At 36.7% G+C, this 13,453-nt stretch overlaps 3 protein-coding genes across 5 annotated transcripts; 2 read left to right on the top strand and 1 right to left on the bottom strand.

Annotated features, from left to right (window-relative positions):
- The first annotated feature begins 43 nt into the window (after positions 1-43).
- LOC124405382 (GDP-fucose protein O-fucosyltransferase 1) lies at positions 44-2,839 on the top strand. The gene is made up of 6 exons (XM_046880233.1): positions 44-216; positions 833-948; positions 1,037-1,160; positions 1,611-1,975; positions 2,078-2,314; positions 2,450-2,839. The coding sequence occupies exons 1-6, from the start codon at positions 108-110 to the stop codon at positions 2,651-2,653; spliced, it is 1,155 nt and encodes a 384-aa protein (XP_046736189.1). The 5' UTR covers positions 44-107; the 3' UTR covers positions 2,654-2,839.
- Positions 2,783-6,759, bottom strand: LOC124405376 (carnitine O-acetyltransferase-like). 3 transcript variants are annotated; one of them, XM_046880221.1, is made up of 13 exons: positions 6,373-6,759; positions 6,154-6,250; positions 5,847-5,977; positions 5,646-5,775; positions 5,319-5,491; positions 5,087-5,240; positions 4,812-4,989; positions 4,499-4,686; positions 4,338-4,438; positions 4,094-4,216; positions 3,426-3,747; positions 3,206-3,343; positions 2,783-3,103 (listed from the first exon to the last, which is right to left on the bottom strand). In XM_046880221.1, the coding sequence occupies exons 1-13, from the start codon at positions 6,402-6,404 to the stop codon at positions 2,903-2,905; spliced, it is 1,968 nt and encodes a 655-aa protein (XP_046736177.1). In that variant the 5' UTR covers positions 6,405-6,759; the 3' UTR covers positions 2,783-2,902. The 3 variants fall into 3 exon arrangements, with proteins under 3 accessions (XP_046736177.1, XP_046736178.1, XP_046736179.1); XM_046880222.1 differs by having other exon boundaries at positions 6,611-6,758; XM_046880223.1 differs by lacking the exons at positions 5,847-5,977; positions 6,154-6,250; positions 6,373-6,759 and having other exon boundaries at positions 5,632-5,733.
- A 2,189-nt stretch (positions 6,760-8,948) lies between these two features.
- LOC124405918 lies at positions 8,949-12,397 on the top strand. The gene is made up of 7 exons (XM_046881189.1): positions 8,949-9,674; positions 10,001-10,069; positions 10,341-10,430; positions 10,501-10,527; positions 11,964-12,032; positions 12,146-12,235; positions 12,326-12,397. The coding sequence occupies exons 1-7, from the start codon at positions 8,949-8,951 to the stop codon at positions 12,395-12,397; spliced, it is 1,143 nt and encodes a 380-aa protein (XP_046737145.1).
- The last annotated feature ends 1,056 nt before the right edge of the window (positions 12,398-13,453 follow it).

The raw sequence follows: 13,453 nt of genomic DNA, 5'->3' as shown, positions 1-13,453 counted from the left end.
CGCTATTGGTGTTGCCATGGAAACCACCGCACGTTAGAGAACTGTTGTCAAGTAGTTTGACAGTTTAGGTTTACAGAGAGCTGATTGTCGTAAAGTAACAATTAAAAATGTTCAAAGTCCTTCTATTCATTATATTCTTTGTACAAATTTATACGGGATATTGTAAATACGCAGAAATCGACAAGAATGGCTACATTCTTTACTGTCCTTGTATGGGTGAGGAATTTTTTAACTTTTAAATTACAATCTTTGAGTCGGATAATTTTCATTTAACCTTAGTACCTCTCAAAGTCGCTTCATTACTTCTGAGATCCACATTTTGAATATTTTTCGGGGAATTGGAAAGTGAATTGAATTTTTTCAACCCCCGACTTTAAGGTTAAGTTTATGCTTATTGCAAGGGGGCAGAATCTAAGTTGATATTATGATGATACATTGAATATTCTTGTCTAATTTTTCATGAAGCATTAGTCTATTTGTTGACAAGAAGTAATAATCCTGTTGTTTCGCGCTACTTATGAGAAAATACTCCGAGATGTGAAATGAATTATCATAGATTTAGTTACCCATCTATGGGACTAACTTGATTAAATAAAAATCACATATACTGGAAAGCGTAGTTTTCTCACGATCGAGTACGTAATTTGATCAAGGAATACATTCTCAATACTTCCATACTTAAATAATTATGAACTGGACAAAAATTATGATTACCGGATTTTCATTTATTACTTACCAAAATGAATTTTCCGACTCCAACCCTGGTTTAAATTGACTTCATCCATGTTTATTATTTCATTGACATCAATTTCGTCACATACAATATTTCCAGGTAGATTTGGCAACCAAGCAGATAACTTTTTGGGTGCATTGGGTTTTTCCATTGCACTAAATCGTACATTAGTTGTGCCGCCATGGGTTGAATATCGCACAGGGGAGACGAGGTCGGTAAGTAATATATTGGCACGTTTAAAAATCCGGCAGGATGAAAAATGCCAATTCCATTCTCAATTCCTTCGCCTTCCTTATTTTTCAGATACAAGTACCATTTGACACCTATTTTAATGTATCTCAACTAGAAAGTTGCCATAGGGTGATTGTAATGGAAGAATTCATGAAGGAAATTGCACCTGCTGTGTGGCCAGAGTCAAAAAGGATTTGTATGTATTCAAGACTTAAGTAGTTGTGTTAAGCCTCTAAAATAGTAAATAAAACAATTATGTTCGAGGTTGGATTTGAATTAATTTCTTAAGGGGTGAAAGAAACTTGGAAATACTGTACTGAAAATTGGATTTTCGCCACTGTTCGACGTAATTAGAATTTTATAGAATTGTTAAGCATAGAGCGTATGAATGTAATTGAGTGAAAGAAAGCAACAATAAACTCGAAATCAAAAATCTGTTAATTAAAACGAGACTCACAAGGTTTTTGTATCCATAATTCGATTCAAATAAATTTAACATGTCTGATTTGTATATTGATGCAATTTGATGATTTGTGCAGTAAAAGTTTACTTGAAAGGATCACAGTCAATCTCTGGAGTACTTGGAATCATATTGCCATAGAATTTCTTATTGATATGTACTCTGACATCTTGCTTTTCTTTTAAGCTTTTTGTTACTCTGTACGAGGAAGTACAGGGTCGTGCAACGCGAAAGAAGGCAACCCCTTTGGACCATTTTGGGATACATTTGACGTAGAGTTTGTTGGTTCAGAGTTTTATGGGCCACTGCATTATGATGTTTATCACAGCGACATGGTATATCAGTGGTCACGTAAATACCCATCAAGTAATTGGCCAGTCTTAGCATTCACTGGAGCTCCTGCTAGCTTTCCTGTTCAAATGGAGAACAAAAAGCTGCAAAAGTGTGTCGGCTGGAATGATAAGATTGCAGATCAAGCTAAGTCGTTTGTGAAGAACCACCTGCCAAGAGGAGCTTACATTGGCATTCACTTACGGAATGGAGTTGATTGGGTAAATTCAATTCTCTCTTTTTTTTTTTTTTAACCAAAGAACAAAATTGATTCTCTACTTATCTGTGTGTGAAATAAGAACTGACTTGTACTTTTGTTATAGGTGAGAGCCTGTGAATTCATTTCAAGTTCACCCAACTTATTTGCTGCACCACAGTGCTTAGGGTACAGAAATGAACGAGGCAAAGCTACATCTGCGATGTGTCTACCGCCGTTTGAATTAATAATCAGACATTTAAAACGCGTTATTCGTGCAAACAACGATGTTAAATCCATATATGTAGCATCAGATAGCAACCATATGATACCAGAGCTCAGTAAAGCTTTAAAACGAATGGAAGTGAGTTTTAGTTTCTTTTTATTATACTATAATGGAAATAAGTTTGGAATTGATTGATTTTACAAAAGAAATTTTTTATTCACCCAATTATTTTGGAATATTTGTAACTGCTAATTAATAATTTGCTGCTTACAGATTACTGTACATAAACAAGAAGAACCTGCATCTCCTCACTTAGACCTAGCAATTTTAGGAAGATCTAACTACTTCATTGGCAACTGTATTTCGTCATTTTCCGCATTTGTGGCCAGGGAGAGAGAAGTACGTGGGTATCCTACTTTCTTTTGGGGTTTCCCCCCAGAAAGAACTGTTTCGTCCGTTTCGCACGAGGAATTGTAAATATTAGTGATGTTATTTTTATTATAGTATATACTTGAAGGTAATATTTATAACGAGATAAGGCAGATTGTACTTTCAAACTATTTAACCGATCAAATTTCAGTTGAAGCTCTTTTACGACAATGCTGATTTAGTATTATTTAGATTTATTTAAACTTGAACAATATACAAATTTATAAAACACGTCCCTTTGTAGAAAAAATCATGATTATGCCATATATGATAGTTTTAATTGCAAATATTGGCGCTTCAACATTCAGCGGCTAGTTCCATCATATCGCAGAACGATTGTTGCAATACTTCTGCAAATTTCTTAGTGCACGTCTCTTTACACGCATTAAAAGAAGAGCAAGACACTCGTATATCTTGAGGTCGTGGATTATAGCAGCATCCGTATCCATCTGGTGTTACAGGTCCGTAACACATGAATGAGGCAGTCTTATATGGAACCTGGTAACATCAGTAATTGTATCAAATTTTAACTGCCTGCTGTGTGAATATTCCATTATTGAAGAAGTGGTGAACAGAGAATGATTAGAAATGTACATTTACCTGGCTAGATGTTAGAGTGAAATGTGTGCTCCTCTTGTATCCAACATCAGTAAAAATTTGTGGAAGGGTTGAACCTTCTTTCGTTGCTATGGTTTTCAAACCAAATAAGTGCCGATCTACACCTTGACCTGTAGCAGCCTATGGAAGCCAAGTAAATGAATGTGTTAATGTATGTATCAACTATAGATTAGCAACGAACTGCTGCTTAGTGAAAACTGACCTCCCCAGCTAATTTTTTGTGGGCATTTATAGCTTTCATCATTGCTTCTTTTTTTTGCAATTTTGAAGTGTTGCCGCTAATCACTGCCTGTGCAAATTGAACAGATTCTACACAAGTGGATCTGATGCATTCGGTTCTTGAGTCACGGAATCTGCGCAGTCCTGCAGATTCATAGTGGGCCGGAGGTTTCCCATGAATTCTGTAATACGCGAGCTGCATCGCCATTTGTATAAAACTGTCAGGGCTCATTTTATTCTTCTTGATCAGCTCAGTTCCAAAATTTTCGAAAGTAAAACACTCCATGTCAATGTCGTTTGAAATCCTGTTGATCAGACACAATCTTCAGTTTGTTAGGAGCCGCAGTTTACGTGAATAATTATTGTACAAGACAATTCAAATTCAGACATGGAATCATTTTTTCCTATCAACTTATCCGGTGTAAAAAAAATTAGTTTAGATTCTTATTTTTTGTGGGTCGAGAGAGCTAGAAACGATGTTAGAAAAAAAAAACTTGCTTGAATTTTTTTTTATGATTAGTAATAATGACTTAATGTAAGATATGCATTCAGTACGGGGACGACCCATATCAGACTTCCAATTTAGACCTACAAATTTTTCTCAAATCCAAAAATAATATTTCATGTTGGGATTAATAATATTACACGTACTCTTCAACTGTTGATGTGGCTACAGATATGGATTTTTCTATTCCTTCAGGAAGATAAAATTTCAAAATCTGAGCTTTAGGAAATTCCTTGGGCTGGTCACATTTATCGTCCTTTTTGTTAGCTCTAAAACGAGGCAACAGTTAGATATAGAAGTTATTTGAAGGTGAAGTAAATAAATAAAAATAGAAACAAAACAATTTTTGCCCAAGTAGCGAACAATGAATATACAAATACAAATTCTTACATATATCTTAATACGTGGTCATGTAGAACTGCAATTGGAACACCCTCACACGGACTATGTTCGTAAGTCATGCCGACGAATCCATCATATGATACTATGAACTGTTAAATAGGTGGAAAAAATAAATATCTGAATGCTAAAGATCAGCTTACTGAACAAACCTGAACAGCTTTGTCGTGCCAACGATTCCCAGCATTAGTCTCGCAGGTGATCCCCGTCATGCTCTGCACTGCTCTGAAAGACTCATAATTCTTTTCTCCCGAAATATCTTTTCCCATTGCTTTGTCCAAGCAAAGTACAAACATTGCTTTTTCTATATCTTCTAATATTTTTCGGTTACTCCCACAAGCTGTAATTGGAATAAACATTCATTCTTTTATACACTGTAAAATCGTGAGCACTATACACAACTTTTATTTCGTAAAGTTTCTTGCATTTGCTTTCGTATTATAGGAGATGTAAACAAGAATTGACCCTCAAGTTTTTTGTGATCCTTCGCCCAGGTATCCCTGTGGTTTCCTGTCAAGATTCCTATAGGTATTCCAGCAGCAGCCGATTGCCCAGCTATATCCTTGAGCGATGCAGCAAGCTGACTTTCGGATATAGGCGTTCGATTTTTGCCAGAATCATCGAAAACATTTAGTTTAAAAATCTGTAAAGAAAACACGAATCCTTTTAATGTATTGTGGGACAAGAATGTAGAAGTAAAATGATTATTGAATTGATAATAACTGTTGACGTAAACTAACATGATTGTTGTGTATCACAATAATATGATCTGAAGTATCCGTATGCAACTGACGGTCCAAAGGAATGTCGGGGCGTCGATGAGTCCCAAGTATCATAGCATATGGTTGCATGTCCAGCGGATCCTTTCCTGCCATTTCTTGTTTCATTTTGCCACTGTAGAAGGGTATCATTATTTTATGATAAAGATATATGTATATTTAGATCACCTAATGTATAATATAATACAAATACCTTTTTATCATAGAATCATATTCACAAACAGCGGCAATCAATTTTCCTCCAAAGATAAACATCTCTTCCGGGCAAGTAAATTTTTGCAAAGGACCAACAGTCCCTGGACTGGAATGAACGATTACAGGGACTCTGTATCCCAGGTATGCAGCATGCAGAAACCATTCGTTCATCTACAAAGAAAGAAATATTTAATGCATCAAAATATTGTGGCCATACAGAGAAAATTGCTTTTTTATAACATGTAACATGTTGGGCAAAGAACTAAACGAATAGTCTTAATAAAATAATGTTTGATATAACTATGACCCACAGTATATCCTTTACCCAGTTTTCTGTGTTTTCGTAACGCTCCAGTAATTTGCGATGTAATTCAGCACCAACACCTTTCTCAAATTCTTTGGCAATTTTTTCACTCTCGCAGTACTCCTTGTCGCATAGTAATGGCTCAAGGGATCTGAAATGGACAAGAAACTTGAATAAAACTAAATATTTATTCAGGAAATAGATTCGATTGCAAGTACTAACTTTAAGTAACGTTTGATAGTGTTTTTTAGGTCAGGAACAGGTTGCTTGGGTGGTATTTCCTTGTTTAATTTAATCGAGGTGATATTAGCGGCTTGTATTGACACTGGTATAAATTTGACCCTAGTACCAACCTGCAATTTGAAATAAATAAACGTTAAGAGTCTTCTAAAACGTTATATATAGCTGGAAAGAAGGCAAAGGTTAGATAAAAAACAAACTGAAAACGTTGATTTTCGTTAAAATAATGGTAATTGTTATCTTGATCCCATAGTAGGAGCAAAAAAATACAACGAATGACTATACTTACCAGAAATCTATTTAGTGAGGGAAGTGTCATTAGAGATCTCTGCATGGTTGGTCGATTTTTATTTATTTGATCTTGGATTTTTTCCCCAGATGAGAGGCTGTAATAACAAAATAATTATTGTAATGGAAAATGAGAAATTTTGAAAAGTAAGAGTGACAAAGAATTTTATGGAAATGAATTGGCTAACTATCAGTGGGCAGTCGATATATATGTATGTACCTGTATTCTAGAAAATCGTGATACGAAAGCATGAAGCGCTTTTCCAGAGCTTTTCCTACTAATGATACTCTCTGCGGGAAATGCTAGGCTCTGCTAATTTTGGCCAGTTCAAAGATCATCGGAGATAGTGAACGTAACACAAGTACAGTTCGATGCAGCTATAATTGCTTAATGAACGGTATGTCATGTAATGTTTTTATTGAAAGTATTTGTGTAGTTAAGAAAATAGGCAGCGTACATTGAGTCCATGATTATCCGATAATTATAGAAGAATACTCGTGAGGTGAAATGGGCGGCTTTGTATATTACACGTGTGAAATTTGATTTATTTTTTAATGTTTTGCACGGTTTCGAATGACTAATTACATTTCATGTATCCAAACATTCTAACCTCGACTTCCCGCCGTTAGTTCCACCTCTCGACGTAATTGCTACGGATCGCGCTACCGTTTGACACTGTTTGAATTTAAAAAAAATTTCCTACCATTGTTGCGGAGCACTAAATTTTTTATAGTGGAACGCACCTTTAGATTGATAAAAATTCTTGTGAGATGCGTGGTATTCTGATTTCTTTGATTATTGCAATATTTTTTACGATTAATGAGCTGTAAGACGTTGACTAGAATCGTGGAAAGAAAGTGATGACTGATCATAACGAGATAGCGCCTTCGTAATGGCAAGCGGTGTATTACATCAGTAACACAAGTTGCTTATTGTTAGGCGTTGCAGAATAAATTCAGATTCATGGTCATTGTACCAATTTTCGAAAACAAGACTTTATGTCCTCAACGAGATGTGGTACGGTTGGAAAACACTCGATCAAGTAATGAATAAAATCGAAAATTGTCTTGGGTACTATATCGATTGGACAATATATGATTGACTTGGAAAAAAGTCAGGTTGATCAAGAAAAGTTATATAGATGAATTTTTTGGTCAGACCTTTGCGATTTTATGTCATTCAGTTGCTTAGTGTAACCAAGCTTGTACTCAAACGTGCCATCGCGTTACCGACATTTTGAAATAATGGATCATCATAAAATAACAAAGGTCACATACTAGCGAGGAAATCGCTATTATTCATCAAAATGAAGTATAGCGATATCAGAAATAACATTTGTTTTCAGACGTAAGTCATTTAGTCATCGTGACTTTGATCTTTGCAGAACATAATGATGAAGGGTATAGGCTTTACATTACGCATATGCGTATTTCAATTATCCAAAGTATGGTCGTACATGCATGTAGATGTTAACATTCATTCGCTGAGTACTCTTTTCGTGTTGAAATTTTTTATAGTACTTACAATCTATTGTTTTATAGTCAAGTAAAAACTGAATGTCTTTCATTCACAGGCTTTTGTACAATTGACATAATATTCAACAAAATAATTCCCCACACACCATTTTTTCTACTTTTAGCTAGAACACGGTGTAAGAATAATCCACCGTGAGCTAGAACACCTCTTCCTTCAGCTACTGCATGAGGAATTCACTTTTACGGCTTATGGGTTTTTCACTCTAGACTTCACACTCTTAAATACGGTGAATATAAAAAACACTATTATTTAAGGTCTCCATGGTTGTGTTTAAATATTTTCAAGTTTTAATAATACACAAAAACAAAGTCTGTAAAACATCATGTCATACGAATAATATTTTCATTATAGATGATGGCAACTACGGCAAACTACCTTTTCATTCTGATCCAATTCCGATAGCTGTGTTTCTACCCGCAGGAAGATCAACCACTGATCAATCCTAATTATTTCGATATCGACAAGCACATGCAGATGATTCAATCAACCCTGATAAACAATCAATCAATCAATCGATCCCAATTCTTATTATCTTTACAAGTATCTTCGCAAGTGTAGTGCTTGAATCATCTGCCAACTTGCCTTGACTCCGATGTCCCTGTTGAATGAAGTCTCATTACTAAAACTACATCAACACTTATGAAAGGTGGATACACGTAACAATCAGCGAGAACTCTACATTTCATCGATTATTCAGAGTACGTTGTACGCGCCTATCGCAATTTTTTATCGCAACTCCATTTGCTAAGTGATTCATTTTTCTCGGCACTCTTCCAGAACAATGTGATTGAATATTGTTGAGTTCAAAACAATTACCTGAAACGGGAGAAATTGATGAGACTTCCTTGTAATAACAAAGGCTGTCAATCCGTGTTTCTGGAGATAATCGAAATGTCTGAAAATATTAACTTAGCTTATCGCTGAACTTATAGATGCGTATCTACTGTATGCTAATTGAGGCTTCAGTGTCATTCGTGAGAAGCTACCGTAGTTCCATTCACATAGAAGCCATTAGTTGATTAATCATTGATGGTGCGAGGTATGTAATAAGTGTAATAATTAAGTGAGTGAATATTCGAAGCTCTCCAAGCATAATATTGAGGCAAGTACTCAAGGCGTTCAGTGCGCAAAAAAACTCCGATGGGTATTGACGCTTTGTACGCTTTCCGCGATAATTCATTACTGCCATATTTATACTCTTGTAATATTAACACGCTATCATTACGCACTGGCCGTAGTAAAATACAGCGATTGTCAAAATGGCCGCAAAGTATTCGGTCAAGTTCTTTGGAATCATCAAAGTAATGCTTTACGGTTTCAAAATTATCGGGCTTGCACCCTTCTCTGTTGAAAACTTTGAAAACTCCATTTACCTTTGGGCCTTGCATTCATCTAATTTAGGATTGGTCTATAATATTCTACTCTCGCTACTGCTTTTAATTCTGACCACAGTTTCATTTCGGAACTCGGTTTCTATGAATTATGAAAACAAATCAACATTGACTACAATAAACGATGCAGTTCTGGGAATTTTAGCAGCCTGTACAGCTTGGATTATCATTATTTCCTGGGCTTTTAAGCAGAGTAAAGCTGCAGACATTGTTAACAAAATTTTAGAGCTCGACTTTCGCGTGACTCTGAAGAAGGAACGATCGAATGAAAGGACGTTTATAATGGTTTCAATATACGTGACGATCAACGCTTGTTTGTGGATTTGCGAGTGGGTCCAGCAAGCTCTTCTATCCACAGTTCCGACCCTCGTTCTTATTTATTTCACCATACCATATTTGATTATTTCCATGTTTATTGTAGAATATTGCGTGGTCGTCAGACTGATAGTCAAGGAGCTTGAAAGCGTGAACGAGATTCTATCGGATTGCATCGATTTCCGCAATAACTTGTATCCCCGCGCACTGTTTCTCAGCTGCAATAATTCAGAAGTATTGTCTTTGCCGAATAACAACCAGCTGACTGTGCTTCAATCAGTACATAACATTCGTACCACGCTTTTTGAGATTTCCAGTGACATTTCCAACTTTTTTTCCTTCCCAATTTTAATAAGTATCGGCGCTTCTTTTTTCGCAATTCTGATCAACGTTTATTATCTCATCACTCCACTCGTTGTACCGAATGGCGTATTTTCGCTGAGCTTAATGACTGCAACGTTACTTGTAATTCTCGTCGTCGCGTACCCCATCGTCTTACTTGTTTACAACATTGAACACGCCACGTATGAGGTAAGAAAGTTCCACTTCATTTTCTTCTGAATCAGTCGACAAATTCTTCTGAAACGAATTGTGTGACATTCTAGGCGAAACTTACCGGTCGGATAGTGCACAAATTATTATCGAAAACAACGAAACCGGAAATCAAGTCGGAGGTAACGTTCCAGTAAACCGAATCGAATTCAGTGCGGTAAAAACGCAATTGACGCGAATGAAAATAAATTCAAACGAATCCAAAAGAAATGGTACATAAGTCTTTTTAATTCGCTTCAATTAAAAGTTAATTCTGTTTTTGGACGTACTCAATTCCATTAAATTCGTTTTGGTTTACGAATTATATTCGGTTTTGGAATAAACGAATCATATTTTACACTACTTTCCTTCAAGCAGATGCAAGATTTAATTAATCGTGTGTTTGGGTTACAGCTCGAACAGTTCTCTCTTCACTTGCTGCATGAAGAATTCTACTTTACTGCTTGTGGATTTTTCAAATTGGATTTCACACTTTTGCATGCGGTTGGTATGCATATTAACGTTTGAGAGCAGACATCATCCGTAACTTTCGGTGTTACTTCTTTCATTGCAGATGATGGCAACTATGGCAACCTATCTTGTGATTTTTATTGAATTTCAATAGCTGCCTTATTACTAAGTATAACATAATGCGCTCAAGTACTGATTGATCCTGACAAAATGTAACGTCAAGCATGAAAGAAAAATAAAAGATTATCATTGACTTAAAGTATCAATTATCAAGTATCAGTATCGAAGTCTATCAAGTCAGTATCAAGTAGTTCATGAACGGCTAGTACCAATGCAATGTGAAGCACACAGTGTGTACGATACCGCGATTCCAGTGTCTTAAATTTAAGAGGGAGTGATTGGCTGTTAATAACATTACAGAATAAAGTAAGAATATATATGTGACACAACAAATGAGGTAGTTGATTCGAAATGTTTAAAGTTTGAAATTGAATCTAATAAAAGTATTGAAATGAACACTTGGGGGTTAAATAATTTACTGGAAGCTGCAAGTTTTGCAGCATTGGTGGAAGAACAGAGCTCAATCAAGAATTTTTTTATTTTTTTCTAACCACCTCTAATTAAATGTCATTCAATTTGCTATTGTCGAAGTACTATTATTTCTAAAGTCTGAAGAAATTCAGAAAAGTGCAGTAAAAAATAATGGATAACGAATATTGTAGCCCTCGTCGATAATAAAGTTTTCATTTCTGCTAAAGATACGTAGTTGTGAAGGGTAATTCAAATTTTTAAATATAATTGCAGAAATGAAATTTTAGTACAAGGAGAAGAAAAGCGCATTAGGGAATTACAACGCAACGAATATATTGCAACGTCAAATAGTCTTGGTTCATGAATATTTGTGATGATTTGAAAAATTGAAACATACCCCGGGCTGTAAAGAACACTTCATTTGGGATAAGACTTTTCTGTGCTTTTCTTTAATTGTGATACAACATAACGACAACCTAGTATATTTCGTATTAACAACTCCACCATCTATACTAATTTCATGCTTTATTACCGAATATTTCTTGGTTGTCGCACTTTTGGAGACGGAATTTAAACGAGTTAACCATATGCTATTAAATTGCACGGATATTCGCCACCTTTCACCCCCCACACCATTTCTCAGGAGCGAATCGGAGATGTCGGATTTGCCAAATTACAGTCAGTTGTCAGCTCTTCGATCCCTTCGCAGCATTCGTACGTTGTTTTTTGAAATTACTAACGATGTCGCGAACTTCTTTTCATTTCCAATCTTAATGTGCATCAGTCATCCCTTTCTCACACTCGTTTACTGCGTTTATTGGACAATTATCCCCCTCCTTGGCTCAAACAACGCGTTTTCGTTAGTTTACACTTTTCGTGGTTTTTTCTTTACACTCTTCTTTACTCATCCCGTCATTCTTCTTCTGCACAAAGTTACAGCAACTATAGACGAGGTAATTGGCTTTCTGTCAATATTACTATCTATAACTGCTGCAAATTAAATCTCGTTGTGACAAAATTGATGCGATATTGCAGGCAAAGCAAACCGGTCTGGAAGTTCACAAGCTAATGGCTACAACAGCGATACCAGAAATCAAAGCAGAGGTAACGCGTAATATTTCTTTTTGCAATTACGTGTGTGTGAATGATGTTTTTCTATTTTCATTATTCACAGGCATTTATGTTATAAAAAATGTAATCCGAGGTTTTCTTTTCAGCTCGAAGAATTCTCTCTCCGGATACTACACGAAGAATTGAATTTCAAGGCGTGTGGTTTCTCTCAATTGGACTTTACGCTTTTACATTCGGTCAGTGCAATATTTAAAAAAAATTGAGGGAGTTAGTGCAAAAAAGGTAAAAGTTACAAATTTGAAAAATTCGGAACTGCCCGCTTTCAGACAAACAATGGTTTACGTCAGTTGGAGTTCGACTGCGGCCTCTACGTGCGTATCATTGCAGATGATAACTGAAAACTTCGAATCGCTTGGTGTAAAAACTGTACAAGTGCACTCGAAGCGTCGTTCTTCATGCCCGTTCGAACTTATAATTCTCGGTATCATATTCTTAATGAATTTTGACACCGAAATGACGAAGAATACTTGTACCGAAGGGCATAAGTAAAAGGTATCGTGAGTATAATGTAATCCGGTTATGAACAGAATTACGGTTGTAAAATTGTACACTTTTTTCTAGACATCCCAATGGATAAACGTACTCCCAAGCTTGCGGAGACTTTTCAAAGGGTTAATAATTTGGAACGTCAATACCTCAAATCGAGTAAACGTGGACTTACACCTTTATTCCACCGACCCCCTCATTATTATTCCAATTCTCTACTCTTATCATTTTCATCGATCTTTCTTAATTGCAGATGTTCGCGAGTTTGGTAACTTACCTCGTTATCTTCATCCAATTCTCTGGGTAGCTGCATCACTCTGCTAGCAGTTAAACAGCCATTCGGATTTCGATTTCAAATCCGTTTGACTATCAGCCCTCCACACCAACTAATTACGATTCACCTGGATACGGGGTGATCAGATCTATTAATAAAAAACCATTGAATAATGATTGTGACGTGCAACCGACCACGAATTGCGCCTGGCGGAGACGAACTTGTCCGGCGTACCGTTCGGTTCAGACTGCGAGTCGTCACTGGCTACGCTCGCTTCCGCGCCGCTTCCAGCACCCTCTATCGGCGCACGCACTCGCCGCCGCGCATGCGCAGTACAGACGCGCGCAATCAGCCGCCCTCAGACGCGAGTAGGGCACAACAGCGCTTCGCTCATAAAGGCGCCTGACCAACGGCAATACCTCACGTCTGACTCGCTTCTTGGGTGCGCGTGTACGACCCTCCGCCATCTCTTGCGCAGGAAGATGCTGAGATCGTATAACCACCTCGTAGGCTTATCCCTCGTAAGCTCTCAGGGACTCTCGGTCGGCTAAATGGCTCCAAGCAGCTTCTTGGAATTAAGAAGCTCACGGGTCACTGAGAGCCAAGAAAAAGTGACCTTGTCACTCTCTTGTCC

Source organism: Diprion similis, chromosome 4 (assembly GCF_021155765.1).
Source record: "Diprion similis isolate iyDipSimi1 chromosome 4, iyDipSimi1.1, whole genome shotgun sequence".
Classification (NCBI taxonomy): Eukaryota; Metazoa; Arthropoda; class Insecta; order Hymenoptera; family Diprionidae; genus Diprion; species Diprion similis.
The sequence above is the reverse complement of the archived record's forward strand: the minus strand, read 5'-3'. Positions and strand labels throughout refer to the sequence as shown.